At 37.8% G+C, this 15,366-nt stretch overlaps 2 protein-coding genes across 6 annotated transcripts in view; both read right to left on the bottom strand.

Annotated features, from left to right (window-relative positions):
* Window positions 1–15,366, bottom strand: part of LOC143031475 (uncharacterized) — a 65,356-nt gene that overhangs the window by 2,942 nt on the left and 47,048 nt on the right. For 2 of the 5 annotated variants that reach the window (XM_076195360.1, XM_076195369.1), the window contains one exon: window positions 12,451–14,501. The exons of 2 other annotated variants lie outside the window; for them this stretch is intronic. In XM_076195360.1, coding sequence (XP_076051475.1) covers window positions 13,097–14,326 — 1,230 coding nt within the window. In that variant the 5' untranslated portion in view covers window positions 14,327–14,501 and the 3' untranslated portion in view covers window positions 12,451–13,096. Of the gene's footprint in view, window positions 1–11; window positions 7,068–12,450; window positions 14,502–15,366 lie in introns of those variants that run through there. One more of the 5 variants, XM_076195373.1, reaches the window with a different exon arrangement.
* On the bottom strand, window positions 7,074–10,854 carry LOC143031477 (uncharacterized). The gene has a single exon (XM_076195380.1). It carries the CDS (start codon window positions 9,143–9,145, stop codon window positions 7,925–7,927), a length of 1,221 nt encoding a protein of 406 aa, XP_076051495.1. The 5' UTR covers window positions 9,146–10,854; the 3' UTR covers window positions 7,074–7,924.

Raw genomic sequence — 15,366 nt, 5'->3', positions numbered from 1 at the left:
TGAAATTATAAACAAGACCTTTGTTACAACCACAGTGGAATATGACAGTAAACCCTGCAATGAATGCCATGATTAAAAAAGAAATATTCTTCAAGAAGAATATTCTCTGATGAAACTATTCTAGAGATCTGAGGCCAAACAAGGGTCTTCATTCTTCAATTTTCAAAGTTTTTGATAACCAGGATATAAAATGTATATGAAACAGTTGAAAGGGAGCTTATGCAGTTACCTTTCTGAGGAATTTGCTATCCCAAGTACCCCATAATGCATCTACACAAAATCACTTCCACACAACTCACAAATCAAGTATTCTTTGACAGACTGCCATCTTTCTTATCCAAAGTTCCTTAAAAATCAAACTAACCAAGAAATCACTCCAAACACAAACTAGAGGAGCATATGCCACTGAAAGAAATACAGATCAAGTTTATAATATTGAAAGATCCTGGTCCCAGTTCAAAGACCACATGTCATGCACCTCCAAATGGAAGTGGGGAAATAGGGTTTGAAGAGGATTATTCTATATGAAGATACAGACCCATGAAACGAATTATAGATACAAGACAGATATAATTATGGGAAAAATTCATGTAAGATTAAGACAATATGAACAGCAGTAACCAAGATGGTTCCCAGACTTCCAGATAAGCTGTACAAAAAGAGTCAAGAGGCACTAGACCTGTCGTCGTCATCAAAGGAACAAAGAGAGAGTTGAGTCAATTGCAATTTTAAGGTTACTGAAGGAAGTGGACTAGATTGACAGAGATCTCTTGGATTAGGATGGGGAGCATCATGAAAGTCATAAGGACAAGCTGAAAAAGACCATCTGTTTTCAGGATGTAAAGAAATGGTTTTCCACGTAGGTGTGTAAATGCCTGGAATAACCTAAGATGATACAGCCCAAATTAGAACCATACAGGAATTTAAAACTAGGTATAAAATCTAGAGAATAACAGCTCCTTACCTGTATATTACAATTAAGTAAATACAACTTCAAATGAACCCATGAGTCATAACCTGTCCCATTTCACCATCTTACACCTTATTTTTCAACTTACCTTATGCTGATGGCATCACCCAGATTTGTGAACAAACCACTCAAAGACGTCCAAGACTACTGTTAACTCTCCTTTCCCCTTACAGAGGATCTTTCGGTTCAACCTGACATTTCCTGTACTACTATATGGACAACAATTTGCCCCCTGCAACATTGACACTTGCAATCACTTGAGTGGTGCCCTCCACCCAAGGAAGGCTTGACATATTTCATTACCAACCTTTATCAAATACATATACACACAATGGGATTTATCAAACTTCTCCCCATCCTTCTTCAGTAATCTAATCCTTTTCTTAGTTGCATGTGATATAATTTGATTTCAGGGCTTCAAATACTTTTAGTTTTATTATTATTAGTATCTTTTTTTTTGGGGGGGGAGTAAAGTGATAGAAATAACAACCAATTTCCATTGCTCATTTAATGACAATACATATTACCCTCAATACATATGTCACAACTATATAATTTGTAATAATATTCTTTACATGAATCACTACTACCCCCTAATACTTGAGCCACATACCCATCATCAGGCATTATGGGACTACCAGTTTGTTTATACTGGATGTTACAAGGTTTATCTTTAAACTGGCAGCATAGCTTCCCTGGTTTTTTTTTTTTTTTTTTTTTTTTTTTTTTATAATAACCAAATCTTTCTAGTCTGTCACGCAGGTGCCCTCTGCCAGGCAACAGCTTGTTATAGGCCCTTACAATTGTATAGAATACAACTTTTACAATACTGTAACTGTCTTAGAACAGTTAGTCTGGAATATGGTGCCCTGCTCTATGCACCTGGGTTTACTGCCTCACATCATCTACATTTTGTTACTCTGCCAGTCATCTGCTCATAAGTTTTATCTTACAGTAGTGAACAACTCCAGAAAAATAATGCACCTTGTTCCAACAGAGGTAATCCAGTGGACTTGTTGAAATTTCCCATGACAGCAGCTCATTTTCTTACTGACATTCTGAGTCTTTGTGGTTTTCCTCTGTGACATTTTCCCATCTAAAATCTGTACAATTTCTTTTTCTTAGCAAGAGAAAAAACAATTTCTTAAGTATACTACCTATTGAGAGAAAAAGATAGGTCTTACAATCATATAATTGTATTGACTGAGGCAAATGTCATATCAGCAGAGCTGAAGTATCCTTAATATATACAATGGTGTCATGGCCATCCACAGAAGTGATAATGCCACTGCGCAACAAGTCAACTTGATACCTCTATAGCATAACACATTATATTGAAGACCTCCAGCATGTAAGTAGCACTACTCAACCTTTAAGCCTTAAGAATTCATTCCTTTGCATCCAAGCTTTCATCTGAGTTCAAATTCAACTTTAATTACAGATTTTACATGGCCCTACCAGCATATTGTATATTCTTCGCAACTACTGCCAGCATGTCAAGTAAAATCCAAGATTATTTACAGGAAAAACATTTACCACAAAAAATGGTGCAACAATGAATTCTACATGCTTCTTTATAGCCTTATCAAGTAGATTAGGCAATGGCTATCTCTTCATCTTGGTTCAATCTACAAGTGCTGAACAAATGAAACATCTACAAAGCTCTTACTTCAGTGCATTTGAAGGTGCTGCTTTAGATCACATGCCTAAGAAAAAGTTTCATCACATTCTAAGTATTTATGAGTTTCAATACTGTGTGTTTTCTTTTCTTTTTTCCCAGAGTACTTCCATAAGTACATGATGAATACAAAACTGAACAATGGAAGGGTTTCTCACCTGAGTGTCTGTATGGATTCAGCCAACTTTATTCAATAATTGCCACATCGCACACTGACAACTTGTACGATTTCTCACCTGTTTGTAGACAAAGGCATCTTTCCAGATTACTTAACTGAAAAAATATCGAGTCACACAATGAACGCTTGTGGGATATTTAATTTGCATGTGGAAGCATACATAACTTCAGATGCCTTTTCTGTTAAAAGAACCACTTGCCTTGGAAATCAAGGATATCAATTAAATTGGAGCTGTACATGAATCTAAGGCTAGGTATGATAAGATTGGAAAGTAAAAGACCAGACCCAACAAGCTCTGCACCTTTCTGTATACTACAATTAGCTACCTTCTCAAGGTATCCAGTTCCTATTTCAAGGTCTTCCAACTTTTCACCTCATCCCCCTATTAAGAACAGGATTGTAGGATCCCAAGGCGAGATTCGGAGGATGAAAATGCAGAAAAGGAAGACCAACTGTTGTCTCACCACTTCCACATGGCACTCCTCAGAACTTGCTTCCACTTGAGAGTTGACAAGAGGCAGTGACTGAGACAGACAGTATGAGACATCGTCTCCCATCTAACAGTAACTTCTTTTTTCCATTTACCAAACACGAGTCTTCAGGTGATGGTGTATGACAATGGGTGCAGATGATGGTGATCTCTGGAAACCCTTAGTCACATCCTACACATCAGGTGTAGGCCCAGTGGTTGCCCTGTGTGAGGACTAGTAGCACAGCTCTGTGGCAGCCTACGCAGCCCAACCTAGGATAAGATCTACTCACTCCACATGAAGAAGGGGCTGGCAAGGGTCCCCTTAACCTTGCCTCCCCAAACCTAACTACACTGTAGAACTGCCCCTAGCATGGTCACCTATAATACACGGTAATAATGAAAACAAAACAACAATAACAACAACAACAGGAGCTCTCCTGTCTTGCCCCACAACCTTTCTTGCGAGCAAAGAGACCCACCTTCAGTATCAAGAACAATTACCCATCCCATCCACAGAGGATAATAGATGCCACCATTGGTATACCCAAGCATAACAACTACAATCTTGATCCCAATAAAAGACATAGCATTCACAGGCTTGCCAAGCCTTACTAACCATAAAAATTTACCCATACCAAAAGAAAATGGACCCTATATTATCTAATCAAGATTCTTGGTCTTAAAGTCTACCAACAATGAATCAATAACAAAGAAATGCCCTATGAGAATACACGATAAATTTGAAGCCCAATGTGAAACTCCCAGCGATATGCGGGCCCAAGGAGATACTCTTACAATAAAACTAAAATCATGAGTTCAGTGCAACAGAGTCAAAGCTGTAACAACTCTGACAGGCACCCCAATTCAAACAACACATTTAATTTCAGTGTGAGAAAAGCCCAGTTCTCACCTCTACAGTACCATACAGAGAAAATAATGGAAAGAATGCCAGGACAATAAAAATTAATAAAAGTGTAGAGTTCAGAAAAATAAATAGTACAAAGATTAATACCCCAAACACCAATAGTGACCTTCAATCAATCACATCCAACCTATCTGACTAGGTTAGCTAAACTATGAAGTAGAAATATACTATCCATTCCTAAATTGTTGCCTCAGCTACATGTTCTTTGGACACAATAGATAATGATGTCACCACAAAGGTGTATGTATACACTGCTCAACCACCACACATGGTAACCCATGCTCAAACCCAGCCAAATGTGTAAAATGCAAACAAGATCTCTCCACATCACCCTCAGTTCCATTGGAGTTCAGAAATGAGTATAGTCTAGGATGATCAGACCAGAAGTCACATATCCAAAAGAGACTACCCACATGGTACAAGAACCCCTTGTACAAGCCCTAACATCCCCCACATAAGTGCTTCTAGAACCCACAGCCCTACCACACACCTCCAACTTTCATGAACGAGAAGAACCTCAGATACAAGCCCCAATTATCTCAATCATAAATCCACTCAACACTCATCCCACACACAGTATCCTTCTGGACAAATCCCCACCATCAGACCACTACAAGTCTCGCCCACAAAGCCATTCACCCCCTATTTGGGGTTGCATGCAGCAGGAAGTGGAGTAGGAGTTGGGGTGGAGGTGCACTGTCGAGTAAGAGAGGCAACAAGTAAAAGTCTTGGGGGGTGTTGAAAAATGTCATGAAAAATAAACATCTGGGAATGGATGCAAAGAGAAGTTTAAATGTGTTTGAGAATTAGCATCTGAGAAGTATGGTAGGGGTTACCAGGTTGGGTAGAGTGAGAAATGAGATGAGGAGGAGAACAGGGGTGGAAAGGGAGCTGGGAGATAGGGCTGATGAAAGATTATTAGGATGGTTTGGGCACATGGAAAGAACAAGTAAAAAAAGATAAACAATAACAAAAAGAGTGTGGAAAGCAGAGGTGGACAAAGTGAACTTGAGGGGACAATCGAGAATGAGATGGATGCATGCGGTGAAAGAGACTTTGAGTAAGAGGGGAATGTCAGTTGAGCAGGGAAGAGAGAGGGCAGGGGAAAGGGGCGAGTGGAAAATGGTTGTGTATAGATGATATTTTGATGCAACCGTAAGGGCTTTCTCCCCACTCCTCTCCATTTTCTGGACAAGGGGATGAGATGGAAAGGTTACCATGTAAGTGAAGTGGCCCTGCTGTGGATATATAGCATCTTGCTGAATATGCTTTTGACCCAGACACTCACTGGGCAAGAAATTGGACAGACAAGGAGCTAAGATGAGAAGGAAACAAATGTGGTGGATGGGAGGGAGTGGGCGCATGCCTTGACTGGCTACCTCATTTACAAGGGGGAAGAAGCCGTCGGTATATATAGAATATGCAACATATATTCAAAAGTCCTTTTATTTGACAGAGTCTGATGATGGAGTTTCAGTCTCATCATCTGGCTCTTCTTTCACAAGTGAAACATCTACAAAGTTTACATACGAATCCATATGAGGTTGCTCTTCCAGGGAACTTGCTTGAGAGGCTGTCTCATCACTATCAAAAGATTTTTGTTTTTCAGTATGGTGCACCTTGATGTGCTTTTTGAGGCTACCCTCGTGAACATAGGCAGAATCACACATTGAACATTGGAAAGGTTTCTCACCTAAGTGCACCCGCTGATGAGACTTTAGGCCACTCGAATCTATAAATGTTTTATCACACTCTGAACACTTGAATGGTCTTTCACCTGAATGTACACGAAGGTGTCTTTTCAGGCTATCTGGTCGGCAAAATGATGAATCACACAATGAACACTTGTACGGCTTTTCATCTGAATGAGTAAACATGTGTGACTTCAGGCATTTTTTCTCCGAGAAAGAAGCCTCGCATGTTGGACATTTGAAAGGTCTTTCTCCTGAATGTACCCGAATGTGTCTTGTGAGATCACTACTTTTATAAAACTCTGAATTACACATTGGGCATTTATGCTGTTTTTCACCTCTGGGACGATTTTTATTGGCATGTCTCACATGATGTTGTGTCAGAAAATTTGCACTTGTAAAAGTGGCATCACAGATGGAACATTTGAATGGTCTTTCACCTGTATGTTTTCGAAAGTGATCAGTCAGTCTCCCCGGGGTAATAAACGAAGCATCACAGTGTGTACATTTGTAAGGTTTATCACCAGTATGTGCTTGTAGGTGTTTTCTTAAATCACCTGCTCGAACAAACCTTGCGTCACACATTGTGCACTGGTGAGGCTTTTCACCCGAGTGTGCCATAAGATGGCCCTTCAGAGTTCCTGAATGGGCAAATGCCGCATCACACAATGAACACTTGTAAGGTTTCTCGCCTGTGTGTGTCCGTAGGTGAATAGTCAGACTCCCTGAAGAAGTAAAAGAGGCATCACAGAGCTTACACTTCTTTGGCTTCTCACCCGAGTGTCTCCGTAGGTGATCATTAAGAGTTCCTGTCCGAGCAAATGCTTGGTCACAAATAGAACATTTGTAGGGCTTCTCACCTGTGTGTGTGCGAATGTGAATTCTGAGACCACTGCCATTAGAAAACTTAGAATCACAATAGGTACATACAAATTCCTTTGCCAACTTGTCAGAATTCACCTTCCCTATCTTCTCCATACTGACTAGTGCTACTGTAGTTGGAGTGCGTCTACTATGATGGATCCAATTATAATGTATCACCTAGACTAAGACGATATCTTCAATATACTCAAGGAATTGATCTGATATCTTAAGTGTCACACTTCCATGGTACTTTTTCACATCTATGTCATCATCTTCAGAACAGTCATCTCTGAAATTGTAAACAAGACTTTTGTTACAACCACAGCAGAATATGAATTAACCTTGATGCAATTGCCATGATCAAGAATAAAAAAAATGTCCAGTTCAACATCCTCTGGAAAAACCATAATGGTGATCTGAGACATAATGTGGTGTACAAGACTAACTTTGCGAGACTAAAAGATTTTTTTTCTTATTTTCAATGTCCAGAATATTAAATCTATGGGCCAATAGGAAGAAAATTTGGAGAGTAAGGATCTTGTTTTGGAGCAAGCCATAAATATGCATACTTCTAGCTGATAAGGAAGTGGGTAGACAAGAGGCAACATGTATGACAACACACAAGAGCCTGACTGATGCAGTTCCTCATAACAACAGGGATGACTCAGTCTGAACTACAAATCCTCCAGTGCAATATAAGACAGAGGGACACACACATTGGAATCTTGCAGAAAATATACAGCCTCCACACACTGGAACAATACATAAATTCAAATCAAATTAACAGGAAATTATGGATATATACCAAGTTGGAACCATACATGAATTTGAAGCTAAGTATGATAAATTAAAGAGTAGAAGATGGGACCTTATGAGCACTGCACCTTTCTTGTATATTACAATTAGGTAGACATACACACACAAGGGAGAGAGTGCCTTGGAATGCATGACTTGAAAGTTCAGGCCTCAACATTACAATTTTTCATGCAATTTTGTAACCCTCAGCTGTAATTTACAACTTCTTTCAAATTCTCTTTGGTCTATATTGATATTACATCAATTAAGGGTATGTTTTCATTGCACAATGGTACAGAAATAACCTTACATCTGGACATGAGAGAACACATTTGGTACCAACAAATTATCTCACTTGTCAGAGTCTGAAAGAGTTGTTTCAATCTCTTCATCAAACTCTTCTTTGACGATTGAAATATCTTCAAAGCTTACACATGACTGCACCTCAAGGTGTTGCATCAGGTAACTTGCTTGGGAGAATGTCTCACTGCACTTGGAGCATTTGTGTCTTTCAATGCTGTGTGCACTCTTAGAGTGTGTTTGCAAGCTACTTTCTTGAGCAAATGCCAATTCACACATGGAGCATTGGAAGGGTTTTTGATCCACGTGTACCCCCGAGTGTCGCTTCAAAGCTCTTCTATCAATAAATGCCTCATCACACTCTAAACACTTGTATGGTCTTTCACCTGAATGCATACGGAGGTGTCTTTTCAGACTATCTGGCTTAGAAAAAGTGGAAACACACAATGAGCACTTGTATGGTTTTTTGCTTGAATGTGTGTGCATGTGTGACTTCAGTTCAGTTTTGTCCACAAATGTATAATTGCACAAAGGGCATTTGTGAGGCTTTTCCCCGGAATGTCTCTGTAGATGTCTTTTCAGATTACTATTTCTAGAAAAGCTTGAATCACACACTGGACATTTATAGGTTTTATTTTTGTATAATCCACCTGTGTGTCTTCTACAATGCTGTCTTAGAAATGCTGCACAGGAAAATGAAGCATCGCAACTGGAACACTTGAAAGGTTTTTCACCCGTGTGTTTCCGAAAGTGATCAGTCAATCTCCCCGGGGTAATAAATGAGGCATTGCAAAGTGTACACTTGTAAGGTTTGTCACCAGTGTGTGCTTGTAAGTGTTTCCTTAAATCGCCTGATCGAACAAACCTTGCGTCACACATTGTACACTTGTGAGGTTTATCACCCGAGTGTGCCATGAGATGATTCTTCAAAGTCTGTGAGTGAGCAAATGCCGCATCACACATTGAACATACATAAGGTTTCTCACCTGTGTGTGTCCGATAGTGAACAGTCAAACTCCCAGAAGAATTGAAAGTAGCATCACAAAGTGTACATCTTTTAGGTTTCTCGCCCGTGTGTGTCCGAAGGTGAATGTTCAGGGTCCCGACTTGAATAAAAGCTCGATCACACGTTGAACATTTGTACGGTTTCTCGCCTGTGTGTGTGCAGATGTGATCTCTGAGACCATTTGCATTAGAGAGCTTAGCATCACAATAGGTACATTCAAATGACTTTTCCATTTTGTCAGAATTCACCTTTCCTATCTTCTCCATACTCTGGCCAGCCTACTGTGGTTACAAAGCCTTCACAATGGTAGAACCAACTGTATAGTGACAACTATGTTCTGAAACCATGAACATATTCAAGGAAAGGATTCAATATTTTAAGTGTCACACTTCCTTGGTTCACATCTATGCCATCCTCCTCAGATGTCACCTCTGAAATTGTAAACAAGACCTTTGTTACAACCACAGTCAAACAGTAACCCTTATAAAAAAAAACCATGGCCAAGAATCACAAAGGACAATGAGCAGATCTTTGGGAGAGCATTCTCTGTACTCTGCAAACTATACTGATAACTTTAGAGGTTATGATACATTCAAGACTTTCCTTTCTGTAGAGACTCTTGGGTTTGACAGCTACAAAATAAAAGGGTAACTGCCACACCCAGGTACATCTTTGCATGTTTTCCTTTTGCAATGTTACCTATTTTTAGGAGAACCATCTTTAAAACAAATATCTTTCCTCAAAAGTACTATTTGAGGGATATTTTAACAAAACTATTTTTTTCTTTTCCAATGTTACCTATTTTCATGAGAACTATCTTTAAAACAAATATCTTATCTCAAGAGTACTATTTGTGGGACCTTTTGATGAAAATATTCATCATCTGCTAATTTGGATTCTTAAACACAGCTTGCAGTACCATCTCTTGGTAGTTCTGATATCATGACTTATGTACCAACTCAAACATCCTGTACCACAATAGACAATTCCTTCAGTGATAGCACCACACTCATCTCTCCTTTAATAAATAAGATACGTTCCTGGAAATTTTTTAAAGTAAAAATGTGTTAAACAAAATCCATTTTCTCACTGATTCCCAATGTTTGAGTGTTGCCATGTAAAACAAACTGCCACATAGCTGCCATGCACACACCAGAAGTTTTTAGTCAGTTCTTTTATTGACTGTATTCATAATTAATTTTGTAGGTCATAAATATATACATATATATTTTTTTCATATTCCAATTTCTGTACATTTACAGAGTCTGTGTAATTTTTTTTTTTTTTTTTTTATTATTCAAATTTTGATAAAGCTTTTTTTTTTCCAACTCAGAAATTTCCTCAAATGAACCTGCATTAAATGACGGACAAGTGTAGTCTTTTGAGAGTAATCTCAACTCTCTAACCTTTGACAACAGCCAAGATGTGTGGATAGACGGCATAGTCATGAGCTATCAATTTGAACCAGAATATCTCTGAAGAAGCTTTCCTATTGGTGCATCAATTGTGCTTACCTGTGTGCATGATGGTTCTGCAATGCTGTCTTTGGGCACTCAAAGAAGCAAGGGTAGTAGATATGATGCATTCAATATTTTGGAAGTGTGCTCCTACACAAAATACTGTATCATGATCACACTATACTTTCTGAGTACCACAAAGTTTGTAAACAATGATTTCTACAACATCATACAGATATTTTATCATCTGGACCCAAGTGTATCAGTAAAACAGTTAATAATTGTGACTTGTTACAACTAAATAAAACTAATCATTTAGGGGAACAGAGAGGGGGTGATATGCCGATTAAATGAAGAGTCCTTGCTATGGACGTGCTGTCTTGCTTCTGACCCAGGGCAGTGGGTGAGATACAGGGATGGCCCGTCATCCATGAACAGCCAAGAAAAGAGGGAGGGGTGGTGAGTGGGAGTGGATCTATGCTTTTGATTTTGGCTACTTCCCTTATAAGGGGGAAAAAGCCCTTGGTGTACATATATTTATATATATATATATATATATATATATATATATATATATATATATATATATTTATATATATATATATATATATATATATATATATATATGTATTCTTTACATGACAAGTTAGATACATTTAGATTGTTTACAAACTCTATAAAAAACAAAAGTTTCACTCCAAGTATTGCTAAGAACATGCCAATCCATTTAAGAAAATGATGGTGTTTTTTGTCTTTGGCCCTTTACTGCACACACTTATCAAGCCAGCTACTAAATTTTATAATAGTAAACATACCATAAAACTGGAATTAAGTTCCAGTATAGGTCTAATAAAAGAAAATTGCTGTTTCATAAATTTAGTCAGTATTGTTTCTCTGAATTCATTCTATATAACGAGGAATTCCGAAAAAAAAATTAGAAATTGAAATTGTTTGCATCTGCCTGTATAAGAATGTGGTTTTAACTTGAATTATATGTCAATGATGTTGATGCATCAGACCCATTCAAAAACAGTTTTCCTAAATAACTTGTCTTTTGTATTATCTTGTTTAATTTTCCCTCTTGTTATATTCATTTTGTGTAATTTCTTTGTTATCCACTTATTTCTCCTTGGCTTATTTTTCTTAGCTTATCTGATAAATTTAATCAAAATTTCAAAAAATCCTTATCAATTGTTTTGTACATACTATAAGTAAATTTTGTATTTCACAAGAATCTAGCCCCATCATTTAGATTACTATGCATGTTCTGTTCATAATATAATTGTTGCTGGGTGGTTATCATAAGCTTTCTTCTCCTGCCTTCCTCTCTTGAGTTCTATAGGTAATTAACATTTTATCATTCTTAGTCTCTTTTCTTCCCAGTTGTGTATTTTCTTCAGGTCTTTCATTTTCATAATTCTAAAATCTGATAATATATAGTTTGCAGCACTTGACATGATCACTGTTCATCAAACATAATGATAATGCATGAAAAATTAACATAATTCGTTATGTCAGTACATGGTACTATAGGTAGGTGTTATCCTGAACCAGACTTTTTGGTGACAGAATCAGTAATTTCAAATTGCAATATATAAAAAAAGAACGAGTCTTTGTGTAATCTATTTAGTTGTTGATTTTGGTAAGTCTATTTATATGTAGACTTTGGTAAGTACTAAAACATATTCCAGTAAAATTAAGGACCTTTAATTTTGACACTGGTTACAATTTAGATTATAAAGCTTTGTTACAACTACAGGACCAAGCCAGGACCAAGAATCACAAAGGACAGAGCAGACCTTTAGGACAGTGTCCTATGTACTCTGGAACCCATACTGTTACAATCTTAAGAGGTTACAATAAGACTCTTTTTTTATGGACACTAGGTTTTGATAGCTGGAATATTAAAGATAAACAATAGTTATCAAAGGATAAAGTGCAGTGACCCTTCTCCATGACAAGCCCAGTGTAAGCAGACTTTCAGCCAAATGAAAAGTGCAAACTAAAAATAAAACTATTACATATATATATATATATATATATATATATATATATATATATATATATATATATATATATATATATATATATATATATATATATATATAATCTTTACATACATTGGTTGGTCTGAGTCAAGGGTGTATGTAACTCCCAAACTTGGAATTTATGAGAGGCAGAAAAGAGTTTAAATGAGTTTGTGATGAAATGTCTCAAAAGTATGGCAAGGGTTAAGGATAGTGAGAAATGAGGTAAGGAGGAGAGCAGAGGTAAAAAGGGAGCCAGCAGAAAAGGTTGATGAAAGATTATTGGAACGGTTTGGTTGCATGAAATAAGAAAAGAAAAACACACACACACACAAACTCATGAGTGAGGAAAGATTAGCAGAGGTGGATGAACCGAACTTCAAGGAATGACCAAGAGTAAGAGGGATGGATGGGGTGAAATAGAGATTTTAAGAAGGAGGGGAATGTTTGTTGAGCAGGGATGGGAGAGGGCAGGGTATAGGGATGTGTGAAGATTGATTCTGGATAGTTTGACGGCTACCCAAAGTGATTTCTCCCTATCTTCTCTATTTTCTGCATGGGGAGAGAAGGTGGAAGGGTTGCCATGCAAGTAATGCGGCCCTACTGTCTTGCTGAATTTGCTTCTGACCTAAACAATGGGCAGGAGACTGGCTTCCTCCTTTACAAGGGGGAAGAAGCCCTTGGTATATATAGATAGAATGTGCAACATCATATGTCATATTCAAAACTCTTTTTACTCGTATTTGACAGAGTCTGATGATGCAGTTTCAGTCTCATCATCTGGCTCTTCTTTCACAAGTGAAACATCTACAAAGTTTACATATGAATCCTCATCAGGTTGTTCCTCCAGGCAACTTGCTTGAGAGACTGTCTCATCACAATCAAAAGACTCCTCTTTCTCAGTATGGTGCAGCTTCATGTGCTTTTTGAGGCTAACTTCACGAGCATATGCAATATCACACATTGAACAATGGAAAGGTTTCTCACCTGTGTGCACCCGCTGATGTGACTTTAGGCCTTTTGAATCTATAAATGTTTTATCACACTCTGAACACTTGAATGGTCTTTCACCTGAATGTACACGAAGGTGTCTTTTCAGGCTATCTGGTCGGCAAAATGACGAATCACACAATGAACACTTGTACGGCTTTTCATCTAAATGAGTAAACATATGTGACTTCATGACTGATTTCTCTGAGAAAGAAGCCTCGCATGTTGGACATTTGAAAGGTTTTTCTCCTGTATGTACCCGAAGGTGTCTTGTGAGATCACTACTTCTATAAAACTCTGAGTTACACACTGGGCATTTATGCTCTTTTTCACCTCTGGGACGATTTTTATTGGCATGTCTCATATGATGTTCTGACAGAAATTTTGCACTTGTAAAAGTGGCATCACAGATGGAACATTTGAATGGTCTTTCACCTGTATGTTTTCGAAAGTGATCAGTCAGTCTCCCTGGGGTAATAAACGATGCATCACATTGTGTACATTTGTAAGGTTTATCACCTGTGTGTGCTTGTAGGTGTTTTCTTAAATCACCTGCTCGCACAAACCTTGCGTCACACATTGTGCACTGGTGAGGTTTTTCACCCGAGTGTGCCATAAGATGGGACCTCAAAGTTGCTGAATGGGCAAAGGCTGAATCACACAATGAGCATTTGTAAGGTTTCTCACCTGTGTGTGTCCGCAGGTGAACAGTCAAACTCCCTGAAGAATTAAAAGAGGCATCACAGAGCTTGCATTTCTTTGGCTTCTCACCCGTGTGTCTCCGTAGGTGAGCATTAAGAGTTCCTGTCCGAGCAAATGCTTGATCACAAATAGAACATTTGTAGGGCTTCTCACCTGTGTGTGTGCGGATGTGAATTTTGAGATCGCTGCCATAAGAAAACTTTGAATCACAATAGGTACATACTAATTCCTTTGCCAACTTGTCTGAATTCACCTTCCCTATCTTCTCCATACTGACTAGTGCTACTGTAGTTGGAGTGCATCTACTATGGTGGATCCAATAATAAAGTATCACCTAGACTAAGATGATATCTTCAATATACTCAAGGAATTGATCTGATATCTTAAGTATCACACTTCCACGGTACTTTTTCACATCTATGTCATCATCTTCAGAACAGTCATCTCTGAAATTGTAAACAAGACTTTTATTACAACCATAGCAGAACATGAAGTAACCTTGATTTAATTGCCATGATCAAGAATAAGAAAAAAAATAAATAATAATAAAAAAAAAAAGTCCAGTTCAACATCCTCTGGAAAAACCATAATGGTGATCTGAGACATAATGTGGTGTACAAGACTAAAGATTTTTTTCTTATTTTCAATGTCCAGAATATTAAATCTATAGGCCATTAGAAATAAAATTTGGAGAGTAAGAATCTTGTTTTGGAGCAAGCCATAAATATGCATACTTCTAGCTGATAAGGAAGTGGGTAGACAAGAGGCAACAAGTATGACAACACACAAGAGCCTGACTGATGCACAGTTCCTCATAACAATAGGGATGACTCAGTCTAAACTACAAACCCTAAAGTGTAGCATAAGAGAGAGGGACACACACATTGGAATCATGCACAAAACATGCAGCCTCCACACACTGGAACAACACTTAATTCAAATTTAGATAAGAAAATAGGAAATTAAGGATATATACCAAGTTGGAACCATACATGAATTTGAAGCTAAGTATAAATTGGAGAGTAGATGGGACCTCATGAGCATTGCATCTTTCCTGTATATCATAATTAGGTAAAAAAAAAAACACATGAGGAAGAGAGTGCCTTGGAATCCACGACTTGAAAACTCAAGCCTCAACATTACAATATTACATGCAAATTTGTAACCCTCAGCTGTAACTTACTTCTTTCAAATTCTCTTTGCTCTATATTGATATTATATCAATAAAGAGTATGTTTTCATTGCACAATGGTACAGAAATATCCTTACACCTGGGCATGAGAGAACACATTTGGTACCAACAAATTATCT

This window comes from Oratosquilla oratoria, chromosome 12, assembly GCF_046742065.1.
Source record: "Oratosquilla oratoria isolate Oo_2021 chromosome 12, ASM4674206v1, whole genome shotgun sequence".
Classification (NCBI taxonomy): domain Eukaryota; kingdom Metazoa; phylum Arthropoda; class Malacostraca; order Stomatopoda; family Squillidae; genus Oratosquilla; species Oratosquilla oratoria.
This window is presented reverse-complemented; position numbering and strand designations above follow the sequence as displayed.

Coding starts and splice junctions, on each gene's coding strand:
- LOC143031477 (XM_076195380.1), bottom strand. CDS start 9,145: ATGGAGAAGATAGGAAAGGTGAATTCTGACAAAATGGAAAAGTCATTT.